Below are 15,191 nucleotides of genomic sequence, written 5' to 3'. Positions count from 1 at the left end.
TCTGAGAACAATCGCTACTCCATGAAGCATTCCCTGAGGTTGTTTGATGTCCTCTTGGGGGAACATAGGATTCTCAAGGGTTAAACAAAATCAGTTGTTGAGTGTTTGTATTCTAGGGGCCAGAGAGATAACCCAGTGGTTAGGGCTTTTGCCTTGCATGCAGCCAACTTGGCTTTGTTCTCCAGTACCACATATGATCGCCTGAACCCACCAAGAGTAAGCCCTGAGCACCCCCAAACAAACAAACAAACAAACAAACAAACAAAAAAGAGGCTGTATTCTGGAACCAAGTCATACATAGGATGGAAAGAATGGGTTCTTTCAGGAAAGTTTGCTGCTGGGGACATGGAGGAAGAGGCAATCTCTTTTCTCTCTTGGTGGGAAGGGAAGCTGGTTTGACCTCAAAGTCAAAACAGCCTGGAGACGTCTCAAAATATTCCGAGTGGAACTCGCACTGCATCCGGGAACTCCTCTTCCTGGCACCTCTCCCCCGAGCGCACCGACACTAATTCGAAGCAAACATAAGCACACCTATGTTTGAGGCGGTGCCGTTGACAATCGGCAAGATCTGGAGACAACCTGGAGCTCAGCAGCAGAGTGCACCGGGAGAACATGCTAGAAGACTACTGAACTCACACGGGAAGATGCATGCTGGCTCTTGTGTCACAGCTATGTCACTGTCACTGTCATCTCGTTGCTCATTGATTTGTTCAAGCGGGCACCAGTAACGTCTCTCATTGTGAGACTTGTTGTTACTGTTTTGGGCATATCCAATATGCCATGGATAGCTTGCCTGGCTCTGTCATGTGGGCGGGATACTCTCGGTAGTTTGCCGGGCTCTCCGAGAGGAATGGAGGAATTGAACATGGGTCGGCTGCGTGAAAGGTGAATGCCCTACCGCTGTGCTATGGCTCCAGCCCACCACAGCTATGATGGGATGGAAGGGGGAGGGAAGCAGGGGAGCTCTGTCCTCCATGGGGTATCGAGAAACAAGGCAAAGGAACCCACAAAGCAGAAGGAAGCAAACCCAGAGACTGACCACAGAACTGATGGTCACCAAGGTGGGCAGTCCTGCAAATAGGGAAGGGCTCTGTGGACAGTGATGGGAGGGGACAGACCCTGAGGTGGTGACCAAACGTGGAAACAATGCACGACAGACATTTGCACTCTTGTCATCTAATGCTACTTTAATAAATGTGTTTTGTTTTGGGTCCACAGGGTAGGGCGTTTGCTTTGCACGCGGCCAACCCTGGTTCGATTCCTTCGTCCCTCTTGGAGAGCAAGCTACTGAGAGTATCCCACCCGCACGACAGAGCCTGGCAAGCTCCTCGTGGCATATTTGATATGCCAAAAACAGTAACAAGTCTCATAATGGAGATACTACTGGTGCCCGCTCGAGCAAATCGACGAACAATGGGATGACACTGCTACAGTGCTACAGTTTGGGGCCACACCCGGCATCACTCAGAGGTTACTCCTGGTTCTGTGCTCAGGAATTACTCCTGGTGGTACTTGGGGACCATATGGGATGCCAGGGATTGGAACCTGGGTTGGCCACGTGCCAGGCAAATGCCCTCCCCACTGAACAATCTCTCTGGCCCCAATAAATTATTTTTTCTATATTTATTTATATATGTATATTTGGGGGGGCACACCTGGGAGTGCTCAGGGCTTACTTCTGACTCTGTACTCAGGGATCCCATCTGGGGGTGGTTGGGGGACAGTTTAGGGTCCCAGGGGTCGAAGCAGAATCTGCTGCATGCCAGGCAAGTGCCTTACCCTCTGTGCTATCTCTCTGACCCCCCTAAACTAGTTTTTGGGAAGAGTTCATCGTGGGAGGGTTGGGCAAGTGACCTGTCCCCTCCGGACTTCTGCCTTCTGGGGGTGACGGGTAAGGTCTGGGCAAATCAGGTCACCTCTCTTGCCTCATTACTATTTTTTTTTTCCTCCTTCCTTGGGACAATGTGGATGTTGCTGGAAGCTTAAACGGTGGACCGTGGTGCGGGTGCGAGAGCAGAGCCAGCGAGCGGCATGAGGTAAGTGTGAGTCCTGAATTCTGCCTCTGGAGCTGGGGGCCCCGAGGTGGGAAAGCTCTTTGCAAGTGTGAAGGACGGGTTGTGGGCAAGGACGCTCCCGGGAGCCAGGGGCAGCAGAGGTGACCTCCGTCTCCGTCTCTCCAGCTTCCTCCTCAGAAAATCCCCGCACAGTCCCGGGCGGGGCCTCCTGCTCTCACTCTCCACCCTCCTCCCGGCCACATCCAGGCTGTCCCGGGCTCCGCCACGCTCCTGCTTTTGGGTCTCTCCCGTTGGTGTCCATTTTCCTGCAATAACGCTGTTAACCGAACGTCACCCCATCCTCCAGACGAATCTACCCGAGACCCAACTCTCCATGGCGTTGTCTGTGGAGCGTTGGGAGGAGACTGGATTAGATGAGGTCATGAGGCAGGGCCCTTGGGATGACCTCCTGGGCGTTGTGAGAAGCCCCCTCTGTGACATGAGGACATTGTCTACCAGCCTGGAAGGGCGCCCTCTCCGGGGACTGAAGGGACCAGCTGCTCATCTTGACTCTAAGCTTCCAGACACAGGAGAGGAGGAATCTATGTTTCCTGAGTAGACAGAGGGAGTGCTCAGTCTGTGGTCTTGTCTTTTCTTTGGGGGGAGGTGGCAAGTGGGGGGTGACAAATCCAGCTGCCCTCGGAGCTTACTCCTGGCTCTGTGCTCAGAGTTCACTCCTGCTGGGCCCGGGGGACCATACTGGATGCTGGGGATTGAGTCCAGGTTAGCCGTGTGCCAGGCCAATGCCCTACCTGCTGTACCATCTTGCTGGCCCACCTACTTTTTTATTTCTTTTCAGGTCACACCCGGAGATGCACAGCGGTTATTCCTGGTTCTGCACTCAGGAATTACTCCTGGCGATGCTTGGGGGACCCTATGGGATGCTGGGAATCGAACCCGGGTCAGCCACGTGCAAGGCAAACGCTCTACCTGCTGTGCTATCACTCCAGCCGCCCCCCCCCCAACAATGTATTTTCTTATGGCAGTCCAGCAGATAAATAGTTTATACACTCTGTCTAGAGTTCATCAAGAGTTTTTGTTTGTTTTTGTTTGGGAGCCACCCCTGGTGATGCTCAGGGGTTACCCCTGGCTCTGCACTCAGGAATAACTCTTGGTGGACCTCTGGGCCAGATGGGATGCTGGGATTGAACCTGGGTCAGCCGCATAGGAGGCAAGTACCCTATCCACAGCACTATCTCTCTGCCCCCTCACCTAGACTTTTAAAGTGGTATCTTGATTAATGACAGTGCATTGGTCTTTGCTGGTCATGTCCGATGAAATCTCAGGGTCTCTGGAGGGCAGATCTATGCTCTGGTTTACAGATGATGACATGGAAGGTCAGGTAGACTGACCCCAGGCCCAAAGGGCAATTATGTGCCAGGACTCAAATTTGAACCCCAGAATTCAGGGACGCACCCCTGCTTAGCACTCCAGGGAGTCACCCATGCTGACATTTTTCGAGGCGCACACTGTCGGGAGGGTGGGGTGCCTCCCAGTGATTGGCTTGTGGGTGGACACTGCTCAGCTTCCAGCCTCAAGACCAGCCAGCACGGTCCACAGGGCACCGTCTACGCAGGAAGAACCCGGAAGCCACAAAACACCCAACTCCATTGGCTACGACAAGGCAAAACCTTTAATAACATGAGCGCTTATTACAGTAGCTGCTTTGGGGCTCTGACAGCTTTTATTTCATTTTTTTTTTCTAACAGGTAAAGGTGAATGCCTCCCCCCAGGGTCACCTAGGCGGTTGGTGTCCTGGGGGAGAATGTGAGAGTGGACAAGAGGGACAATTGTGTAGGCGACACGCCCCCCCAGCCACCGCTTGTGACTTTTTTTAGCAAAGTCCTCTTCTGAGGAGGGAAAAATGGGGGCTGACGAGGGGGGGGGGTCCTTCCAGGACAGAAGGAAGAAGGGAAGACATGTGGCACAGACACGCAGACAGAAATGATCTTGGGGGGAGAGGTTCGAAACTCGCAGGGGGGCAACGGAGGGATGCGAAGGGGGCAAGGGATCCATGTGGGGTGTGTGTGTGTGTGTGTGTGTGTGTGTGTGTGTGTGTGTGTGTGTGTGTGTGTGTGTGTGTGTGTGTGTGTGTGTGTGTGTGGTGGAGGGGTGCGGGGGGTGGAGTCCATTTGGTTTCATTCTTTGTAAAAAGTAATACCATCACGAGGACCATGCCATGCAACCTCCAGGACACCTCCGTCCACGGCGCCCCCCTGAGGCTGGGCTGGGGCGGAGGGCAGAGGGCAGAGGTCAGTTCAGACGGGCGTGGTGCGCCGGTTGGCCGGATTATTATGCAGCGACTCTTTATACTCTTTGGGCGTGGAATTGTGGAACTGTAGAAAAGCGTGATCCCGGTCGGAGTTCAGGAGGGTCCCCATGGTGATCTTTGAGGGGTCCCGGGAGAGGGTGAACATAGAGATGTCGGTGGAAGGGATGGTGTGGAAGCCTTTGCCGATGGGAGACAGGTCTCGGGACCTGGGCTCCGTGGAGCGCGAGCTGGACCGCCGCCGGAACCGGTACCGGTAGGGTGGAAGGCGGGCGAAGGTGGACTTCTTCAGGAACTCCGAGTGCGACTTGGCGCGTAACTGCTGATGTTTCTCGATGTAGATGTGCACGGCCACGACTCCCACGATCTCCGCGATGATGAACGAGAAGGCGCCAAAGTAGAAGGACCAGCCGTATGAGTAGCCCTTTTTCGAGTCCCGTTGCCCGGGGTCTCCGGCGTTGGCGGATATATAAACGATGATGCCGATGATGTTGCTGAGCCCTGGAGGGTGGGAGAAGAGGAACACGGGTTCAGTAAACCGCGGGCAGAACGCTCGCGCGCCCACTCTCTGTCTCCACGTGGACGCGTCTGTGGGAATGAGGCAGGACGGACTGGAGCTGAGAGGTGGGATGGGGTGCTTCTCCGGAAGGAAAATTGCAGCCCCCCTGCTCGTCCCTTCACAACACACTCACACACACACACACACACACACACACACATACACACACACTCCTCATACTGCCGCAGAGGAAAACTCCAGCCCTCCCTTCCTCTCCTCTCAGCTTACTGACGGTACTAAGGATGCTTTTCTCAGTTCACCGCTTACCCATTACTCTTTCTCTAATCCTACCTGCTGTCTTCTCTATACACCAAGACTCCCCAGTGGAAAAATTCTGGAGACCCCTTCTCCCTTTAGTTCTAAGGCTTCGTTGCCTGCCCCAAGCCTTTGCTTCTTTTTCATTCTTTCTCTTTTTTTTTCTTTTTGGGTCACACCCATCAATGCACAGAGATTACTCCTGGCTCACGCACTCAGGAATTACTCCTGGCGGTGCTTGGGGGACCCTATGGGATGCTGGGAATTGATCCTGGATCGGCCACGTGCAAGGCAAATTGCCTTACCCGCTGTGCTATCGCTCTGGTCCCAAACCTTTGCTTCTTGTTCCCTTGCATGCGTGACCTGCGCTTAAGGACATCCACAGAACTAGCAAAGATAGATGATCCCCAGACTTGGCTGCAGGCGTCGCTCAGGTACTTGTCTTTTGTTGGTTTTCTGGCTGAAACACCTGGGCTGGGCTCCGAGCTTACTCCTGGCTCTACGTTTTGGGATCACTCTTGGTGAGCTCTGGAGCCGAGTGGGGGGCCAGGGATCGAACCCAGGCCTGCAGTGTGCAAGGCCTCACCAGCCATGCTATGGCTTTGGCCCCTGCTCAGAGAGAGAGAGAGTCAGGAGCTGTCTCCATCTGAGCCCAGGAGCATGAACTAAACTCCCAGCTTCTCAACACGGCAGAGGGCCCACTTGGATCTTGCGGGTCTAATCGGGCTGGTTTTCTGCCGCAGTGGGAGAGTGTGGGAACCCGAGACTGAGGCCTCTGGCCCGATGTGTCTCCTGGGAAACGCAGAAATCAAGACTCGGTCCCAGGTGGAGCTCATTCGGCGCCCAACCTCCCCTCCCCAGGGGTGGCTCACGGAAGGCCTGCGTGTCCCCTTTGAATTCATTCATCCCCCCGAAATGGAATCGGGGGGCCCCGAGTCACCAGGCTGCTAAGAGGCACCAGACCCAGGTCGCACACCCTGGGCCCCCTCAGAAGCTGGCAACGCTGACCATGAGACACAGTCGTCACCCGGCAGTCACGGTGTCCCCAGAGACATGGGGAAACGGGGCGGTGGATGGGGACCAAAGAGGCGACAAGGACTGAGCCCCTGGAGTTGGGTGATGGCACAGGGGCACCGGGACTGGACTCTGAGCCAGGGGACAGAAGAGCAGTGGTCGTGGCCAGGGACAGAGGGATTGAAAGGGTCTTCCTGGGGTTCTAGCATGCGATGGGGAAGTGGGCAACCCCTTGTGCTAAAGAAACAGGCAGGGGCTGGGGCGAAAGTGTGAGGCCCCCAAACAGGTCCCTCAGTCGCCGTGACGAGCTACAGCTAACATGAAGTCTCAGCGAGGCCTCAGTTTGCTTCCCCAACGCAGGACTTGCAGTTTCTGGCAAACTCCCAGTTGAGTCATTCCCCTAGATAAGAAACTGGGCAGTTGGATCTGGCCCCGTCATGAGGGGTCACCGCACCCTTCTTGGAAAGACCCCCAAACCGTGACTGGTACCTGCTGTCTAGTTGCTGACCACTGTTGTCACAGGGCAATGCTGAAAATAGGCCAGTAGATAAACCGCTTCTTGACTGACCCCTAGATAAACTGCTTGTGATTAGGAGTCGGGGTCCCTGTCAAGACTCCACTGTGTTGGGTAAGACTCGGACCCTCACTCGAGCTGGCGCTGGCTCGGGCTAGTCATAAAGCTCCTTTGCTTCTGCATTATCGGGTGTGGAACTGGGGCTCTCTTCAACTGGGGATCTGAAACTCGGGCACAACAATAGCACAGCGGGTAGGGAGTTTGAATGGCACGTGATCAACCCGGGTTCGATTCCCAGCATCCCATAGGGTCCCCCGAGCACCGCCAGGAGTGATTCCTGAGTGCAGAGCCAGGAATAACCCCTGAGCATCGCCGGGTGTGACCCAAAAAGCAAAATAAAATAAAATAAAATAAAATAAAATAAAATAAAATAAAATAAAGGATCAGGCAGCAGTGAAACCAGACGTAGAGAGAGGGGGAGACAGGCGCATACCACATCGCAGGCGCTCGGTGAGGGCTGGATGGACCGCGCAGCGGGTATGCCTGGCTACCCAGCTGCATTTGGGGGGGGGTGCAGAGAAACCCCTCTGGGGGGGCAGCAGCTTTCTAAGTCTCTTCAGTTTTTGTGGGGCTGCTCCCGAGCAGTGCTCAGGAGGCCTGGAGGCCCCTCCCCACGCTGATCTCCTTGGTCAACTGGGCCAATTCCTGTTGACTGATTCTGTGTGAGGGTCCCAGGATGTGGTGTGGGGGATTGTCCCGGTCACCCCGGAGGTGCTTGCAGGCCTCCGGGGCGCTCGGGCAGCTCTGGGGTGCCACAGATCCAACACAGGTCGGACTGACTATAAATTAAGAATAGTCCTGGCTACTCCGTGCCTCTCAGCCCTCTAAATATATACACTTTTTTTTTTTTTTTTGCTTTTTGGGTCACAACCGATGATGCACAGGTGTCACTCCTGGCTCTGCATGCAGGAATTACCCCTGGTGGTGCTCAGGGGACCCTATGGGATTCTGGGAATCGAACCTGGGTCGGCCGTGTGCAAGGCAAACGCCCTACCCACTGTGCTATCACTCCAGCCCCTATACACATTTTTTTTTTAATCTGCTGAGGAGGTGATACTGCATTAGGGGCATTAGGGGGCCAAGGAGAGAGCCCAAGGGGCAGCCCCAACTTGGCACGGCATCATTCCCCTACTGCTGCCCGACTATGCCAGATTGCAACCCCCCACACCCCAAGTACATTGGGTGTGGCCCAAGTGTAAAAGAAATGATGGAGTTAGGCACTGTTGGAGAATCAGGACTTGGGGTCATGAAGCTATGATCCCCAGCGGGAGAGGCCACCATCTCCCCCAAAGGCTAACGGAATGGGGGCGGGGCACCAAGGGACTTCTAGGGAGCAAGGTGGGGGGATAGCGGGACCAGAGGCCAGGGCCTGTGCTCATGCCAACCAGCTTTCCCACACCGTAGCTTCGTTGCGTTGGTTCGGGGCCTTCCCCAGCGGTGCTCAGGGCGTCCCTGTGACTCCACACTCAGGGTCACTCCTGACAGGACCCGCCGGGAACCCCGCGGGATGCCGATGCCAGTACCCAAGTCAGCCACCTGCTACGGCTCACCATCCCCAGGGGTTCCACGCATCAGCCTGGCGAGTGTTTGCCTGCTGCTGCGTCCCCCGCCCCCAGCCCCCCCCCCCCCGAGAAAACCCTCAAGGCAGGGCCCCGTCCCCAGACGTCCCAGAGGGCCTGGCCCCGCTGCTCACCCGCAGAGACGAAGAAGATGCCCGCGCTGAGGATGACGTTGTGCCGGCTGCGGTGGAACTCGCTGGCCGCCACGCAGAGCCCGCCGAAGAAGAGCAGCGTGACGCTGAGGATGGGGAAGACGCTGGAGGCCCTGACCGCCCCTGCGGACAGGAGAGAGGTGCTGGGTGCCCGCCAGGAGCTGGACGCGGGGTGAGACCCCGGCAGCAAGCAGAGATGGGGGGTGCTCAGGGCCCCTCTGCTCTGCCGTCATGGGGTGGGAGGGGCGGGGGACCCCACCAACTGTAACCGCCGACCCCCGACTCTTCCTGAGACACGCCCATCCACACCCCGCACCTCAACCGGTGACCATCAGCTCCAGGCGGGGACCTGGGCAAGGGCCCTGGGAGAATCTGGGTGGGGGACAAGTGCCTGAAAGTGCCCCCACGCCCAGGGACTGTGACGCCAAACAGGAAATAGGACCCAGGACAGAAGGACAGGCCACCAAAGGAAGGCACACACTTCTCTGGTGTGGCGGTGGGTGCGGGGTGGGGTGTTCGATCTTATCGGTGTGCCCCAGAGGCTGTGCTCCTGGCTCTGTGCTCAGGAGTGAGCCCTGGCAGCGTCACTTACCCTGGGCTGTGCTGGGGACCAAATCAGACTCAGCGGCAGGCACGTGCCTTAATCTCGGTGCTACCTCAAGGCCCGTGAAAAATGCTCTTTTTCTGTTTTTGGCTGTGGTGTGGTTTTCGTTTTTGTTTTGGGGATTACACCTGGTGGTGTTCAGAGTTGACTCCTGACTGCGCTCAGGGCTCCCTCCCGGCTCTGTGCTCAGGGATGACTCCTGGCTCTGTGCTCAGGGCTCACTCCTGGCTCTGAGCTCAGGGCTCACTCCTGGCTCTGTGCTCAGAGGTCATCCCTGGCTCTGTGCTCAGGGGTCACTCCTGGCTCTGTGCTCAGGGCTTACTCCTGGCTCTGTGCTCAGGGGTCACCCCTGGCTCTGTGCTCAGGGCTTACTCCTGGCTCTGTGCTCAGGGCTCACCCCTGGCTCTGTGCTCACCGACTGCACCTGGCAGTGCTCAGGGAGCCTATGAACGCTGAGGATCAAACCCTGGCCAGCCGTGTGCGAGGCGAATGCCCTCCCTGCTGTCCTATCCCTCTGGCCCCAGACATCACACTCTGATGACATTCGGTCCCAAGCTCCTTGGGTGCCTGGACAGAGGTCGGGACTGTGTGGAATCCAGAGCCTCTCCTCCTGGTCTCGGATCAGGACCATGAAGAGCCAGAGGGCTCGTTGGTCTGGGTGTGACCCAGCGAACAGAGCGTCAGACCCAGCCAAAGCCTGGAACCAGAGTTGTCTCTCTCAATCAACCCCTCACTCTTTCCTGTTGCTGCCTCGATGACAACCCAGGTCAAGTCCACTGAGTGACCATGGGACCATCCTTGGGCCAGACCTCTGGGGACACCGCCAGGCTCCATATGACCCAAATCAGAGGGGAGTCAATGCAGCCCGCCTGTATTTCTGGCCCACCCCAACGCGGCCTGGCCTCTCGGGGTTGCCCACTAGCACCTCACCAGCAGGCCTTACCCATTAGCACTTCAACCCTGGGCACCGGGAAGAAACTGAGTCTCCCCTGGTCCTTCTCCCTAAGTGGAGGAAACAACCTTTCTATTTGAATTCATTTTTCTTTCCTTAAAAAAAAATAAAACCTAGGGGTCAGAGCAATAGCACAGCGGGGAGGGCGCTTTGCCTTACACGCCGCTGACCTGGGTTCGATTCCCAGCATCCCATAGGGTCCCCTGAGCACCGCCAGGAGTAATTCCTGAGTGCAGAGCCAGGAGGAACCCCTGAGCATTGCCGGGTGTGACCCAAAAGGCCAAAGCACAACCAACCAACCAACCAACCAACCAACAAAAACCTATTGCTGGTGCAGTTGCAGTGAAGTAGATTCGGGTGTTGGAAGCACTTGAGTGTCTTTATTGACCAGCAGAGGCCCCAAGGAACTCTTTTGTACGAATTCATTTAGAGGGGTGCAGTGAGGAGCCTCCGACCCAGCCATAGCTTGAGGGGGCTGTGGGGGGCCCCCTCCTCTTTCCTGGGGGAGACCTGAGTGGGGAGAGGAGGAGGGGACTTACTCAGGAGATACTCGGCTGTGTCCTGCTCATAGTCAGCATCTTCCGGAAAGTGGTCGATTTTCTTGCACACGCCTCGGAAAGCCCCTGTGGGAACAAAGGAGACGCCCAGTTCAGCGACGGCTGGAGGCAGGGAGAGGCGAGTCGAGGCAAGTGCATGGAGCTTCCTGTCCGGGGCCGGGAGGCCCACGCAGAGGCGTTATTGGGGAAGGGCGCCAGCTACTTCCAGTGCAGTGCTGGGGGCTCGCTTCTGTAGCTCAGACCTCCCATGGTAACCCCGTGGGGCTCTCTCCCGGACCTCGCTCCCCGTCTCACAGACAGGGGAAGTCTGCACCAAGGTTTCTTGGGCTTGCCTGGGTGAGGAGACGGGAACTGAGCCAGAGAGAAGACAAAATTTGTCTATGGGGGCGGGGGGGCTGGAGTGATAGCACAGTGGGGAGGGCGTTTGCCTTGCACACTGCCAACCCGGGTTCGATTCCCAGCATCCCATAGGGTCGGTCGCCTGAGCACTGCCAGAAGTGGTTCCTGAGTTTAGAGCCAGGAGTAACCCCTGTGCATCGCTAGGTGTGACCCAAAAAGTAAAATAAATAAATAAATAAATAAATAAATAAATAAATAAATAAATAAATAAAATTGTCTACGGCCATAGCACCCTGAACGCACCCGATCTCATCTGGTCTCGGGAGCTAAGCAGGGCTGGGCCTGCTTTCCTGGGAAGGAAAGATGAGATCGTGCAATTTGCTGCTAGGGGGAGGGCTCTGGAGAGCACTGTGCTGAGTGCAAGAAGTCAGGAAGGGAGGGGCAGGTGCAGGACAATCTCTGTCATAGGCGGACTAGAAAGAAACAGAAGAGGAGAATCACCGATGCCCAAAGGCATCAGAAACTGAGAACTGGTCTCTAGTAGGGAGAGAACCCGGAGGGGACAGAGGGGGAGGTACGTTGTTGGGGGCAGGGCACTGGGACAATGGCAAGTAGGACAGCATAGTTTAGAAATGATTTCTGCAAGAAACGCTACCCACTCTGTGCTTGTTTTTGGCCTTTGGAGCCACACCTAGCGATGCCCTGGGCCTACTCCTGGCTCTGCTCTCAGGAATTACTTCTGGCAGTGCTCAGGGGACCATATGGGATGCCGGGGATCGAACTGGCGTCGGCTGCATGCGAAGCCAGCACTCGACCTGTTGTACTATCTCTCCGGCCCCAGAAACTCTACCGTTAACAACAGTATTATGAACCGCAGCGCCTAACATTTTTTAAAAGTGATTTCAATGAACTGAATTCATGATTTAACTGTAAAGAACAGAGTTAAATATAAACAATAAGGATCTCTTGTTCCAGCCACTCTGCTTATTAACTTAAAGACGATTAAAGCATAAAACGCGCCAGAGTCCCAATCACGACGGGCAGAACCCCAGGCAGAGACACAGAAATCGCCCACTCGCCCCCGTCATGCTCATCTCGGGGGCCGGGCCGGGCCCTCCCTCCACACTCCCCCACGCCCAGCTGACTGTGCCTCCAGGTGGAGGGGTTCACCCCTTCAGAAGGCCTCGAACCCAAGGCACGTCTCCGGGAACTCAAAGGCGAGGGCGTTTTTGCTTCCTTCTCTTCCTTTGACGGGAACTCCTGGTGGGTGTTTGCTCACCGGCCAATTCTCCAATCTCAGGGCTCCGCAGAACGGGTCTGCCTCGCAGCTTTGGAACCACCCCGCAGCGGGGCTCGGGTGCGGGACGCTTCTCATCCCCGCCTGCCAGGCTGGGGTGCTAGGTGGGGGCGAGAGTGTCCAACCCTCCAGACATGCCTGAGACTCCCCCGAGCATGGCCGCTCACCCAGCAGGTCCTCAAAAAGAATGAAGGTGGACTCTAGGGGGCCAAGGTCATCCTTGCAAAGCTTGGGGCTCACCGTCATAAGAGCCGCCGCTGCTCTCCTGGACTCTTGCCCACCCGCCCGGAGCCCGAGGGCTTCTTCCCAGTGACATTTGCTGAAGAGGCAGAGCCCGATAGCACAGCTGGTGTGTGGAGGAGTCGGTATTTCAAACCAGACTTTCAAAGTCTGCTTTTCACCATGGCACTAGGAACCATTCTGATTATTATTATTATTATTATTATTATTATTATTATTATTTTATTGGTTTGTGTATCATTTTGCAATGCTAGGAGGAAAAGGTCCCCACTTTCTGCTGGTTTCATTCTTTTGGGGGGGTAACTCCCTGTTTCAGGCTTGGGGATCACGCCTGTGGTGTTTGGGGACCATGTGTAGCTGGGGGTGGAACCCGGGTGTCCCATATGCCTGAGCCCACCCTCCCTGACCTGGGAAGAGCGCTCTATCTGTTGCTTTTAAAAAAATATTTTTTAAAAATTCAATTGCATTTAAAAAATGGAATCACGGTGAGATAAACAGTTGTCAAGTTGTTCATGATTGGGTTTTGATCATGTGATGTTCCAACACCCGTCCCTTCATCAGTGTACATTTCTCACCACCAATGTCCCCAGTTTCCCTCCTGCACCCCCTTCCTGCCCAGCCTCTTCTCTCTGTCTCTCTCTGTCTTGATATTCTCCAAGTCCATCCACTTATAAAGAGCACCCTAGCTCTTTAACCCCAACTACCAGTGGGCTCCCAGATCAATGTGAGCAAACAAAGGTTCACCCTCTTGCTTCCTACGCTCAGCTCACCCACCAAATCACGGACCCAGAATCAAGCCTGGTTCCTGAAGAGGCCACAATCCACAATTTCTTTGAAGAAGGAGAAGGAGAAGGAGAAAGAGAAGGAGAAAGAGAAGGAGAAGGAGAAGGAAGAGGAAGAGGAGGGGGAGGAGGAGGAGGAGGAGGAGGAGGAGGAGGAGGAGGAGGGGGAGGAGGAGGTGGTGGTGGAGGAGGAGGAGGAGGAGGAGGAGGAGAAAACTATTTCTTGACATGCACAAGGCAAAATACAAAATTTACATTTCAGTGTCTGTAAATAAAATTATATTGAAACACAGTCTTGCCAACTTGGTTATTTTTCTGTTTGGGGGCTTGGGGCCACCCCCGGCTATGCTTGAGGCTGCTCTGGCGGAGACCTCAGGGCCTTTCCTGAGTGTGCACTGGGGGAGGACAGAAGCTGCAGCCCCCCAGACCCCCACCACACCCTGGGCTCGGGGCAACGGCAGCCCCTGCTCCACACTGTGATGGCGGCTGCACCAACGTCCGGGGCAGAAGTGAACCCAAGAAGGGTTCGAGGGGCTGGAGCAATAGCACAGTGGGTAGGGCATTTGACTTGCACGTGACCGACCCGGGTTCGATTCCTCCATCCCTCTCGGAGAGCCCGGCAAGCTACCGAGAGTATCTCGCCCACACGGCAGAGCCTGGCAAGCTTCCTGGGGCATATTCTATATGCCAAAAACAGTCACAACAAGTCTAACAATTTAGACATTACTGGTGCCCGCTCGAGCAAATCGATGAGCAACGGGATGACAGTAATACAGTGCTACAGTGCTCTATACTCTGGGCACTTTTTTGTTTGTTTGATTTTGGTTTTTGGGTCACACCCGGCGATGCTCAGGGGTTACTCCTGGCTCTGCACTCAGGAATTACTCCTGATGGTGCTCAGGAGACCATATGGGAAGCTGGGAATCGAACTCAGGTCAGCTCTGTGCAAGGCAAACGCCCTCCCCGCTGTGCTATCTCTCTGGCCCCTGCTCTGGGAGCCTGTTTTGTTTCCTCCCTTCTGTATTTTAGCACATGCCTTTGGCGTATTTATAAAACAACTGAAGGGGATGGGGGGCTGGCGGGTGATGGGAGGGACCCTGGGGACACTGGCTCTGGGGAATGTACACTGGTGGGGGGAGGGGTGTTGGAGCACTGTGTGACTGAAATTCCAATCATGAGCAGCCTTGTAGGGTCTATCTCAGTGATTCAATTAAAAAAAAAAAGCTAAGGAACAACAACAAACAAGTAAATATGGTGTTGCCATGTAAAGCTTGGGATTTTTAAAATTATTATTATTTTTTTCTTTTTGGGTCACACCTGGCGGTGCACAGGGGTTACTCCTGGCTCTGCACTCAGGAATTACCCCTGACGGTGCTCAGGAGACCCTATGGGATGCTGGGAATCGAACCTGGGTCCGCCACGTGCAAGGCAAACGCCCTCCCCACTGTGCTATCACTCCAGCCCCAAGCTTGGGATTTTTTGAAGCGGGGGGTGGGGGTGGCACACCCAGCAGTATTCAGGGCTTACTCCAGACTCTACACTCAGGGGTCACTTCTGGCGGGGCTCGAGGGACCCTCTGGGGTCCTGGGGATCGAACCTGGGTCAGCCGTGTGCAAGGCCAGTGCTGTACCCACCGTACTCTCTCCTGCCAAGTTGGGGAAAGTTTGCTTGAAAGCCTGAGCTGTAACTTCTCGTCCCACGGGGAGCTCCTGGGTTGGAGACTCCCCGAGTAGTCGAGCACACGTCTGACCCCGCAGGTTGTTTTTCTGTCTCCCCCTTGCCAGCCCTGCTGGCTGTGGTCCCGGCGCCCCCTGAGCCCCACCAGGCCTGCACTTCCCAGGCAGAGTGACCCCGGGTTCTGCCTCGAGTCCTAAAGAGACAAGAGATCCGGGGAGGGGCTGGAGCAATAGCACAGCGGGGAGGGCATTTGCCTTGCACACGGCTGACCCGGGTTCGATTCCCAGCATCCCATAGGGTCCCCTGA

General features: G+C 55.6%; 1 protein-coding gene across 1 annotated transcript in view; it reads right to left on the bottom strand.

Moving 5' to 3' along the window:
- Positions 1 to 3,669: 3,669 nt before the first annotated feature.
- Positions 3,670 to 15,191, bottom strand: part of CACNG3 (calcium voltage-gated channel auxiliary subunit gamma 3) — a 101,340-nt gene continuing 89,818 nt past the window's right edge. Inside the window, exons 2-4 of the mRNA XM_004604115.3 lie at positions 10,532 to 10,615; positions 8,419 to 8,559; positions 3,670 to 4,824 (exon numbers count right to left, since the gene is read on the bottom strand). Coding sequence (XP_004604172.1) covers positions 4,313 to 4,824; positions 8,419 to 8,559; positions 10,532 to 10,615 — 737 coding nt within the window. The 3' untranslated portion in view covers positions 3,670 to 4,312. The remainder of the gene's footprint in view (positions 4,825 to 8,418; positions 8,560 to 10,531; positions 10,616 to 15,191) is intronic.

Source organism: Sorex araneus, chromosome 4, assembly GCF_027595985.1.
Source record: "Sorex araneus isolate mSorAra2 chromosome 4, mSorAra2.pri, whole genome shotgun sequence".
In the NCBI taxonomy this organism is placed as follows: Eukaryota; Metazoa; Chordata; class Mammalia; order Eulipotyphla; family Soricidae; genus Sorex; species Sorex araneus.
This window is presented reverse-complemented; position numbering and strand designations above follow the sequence as displayed.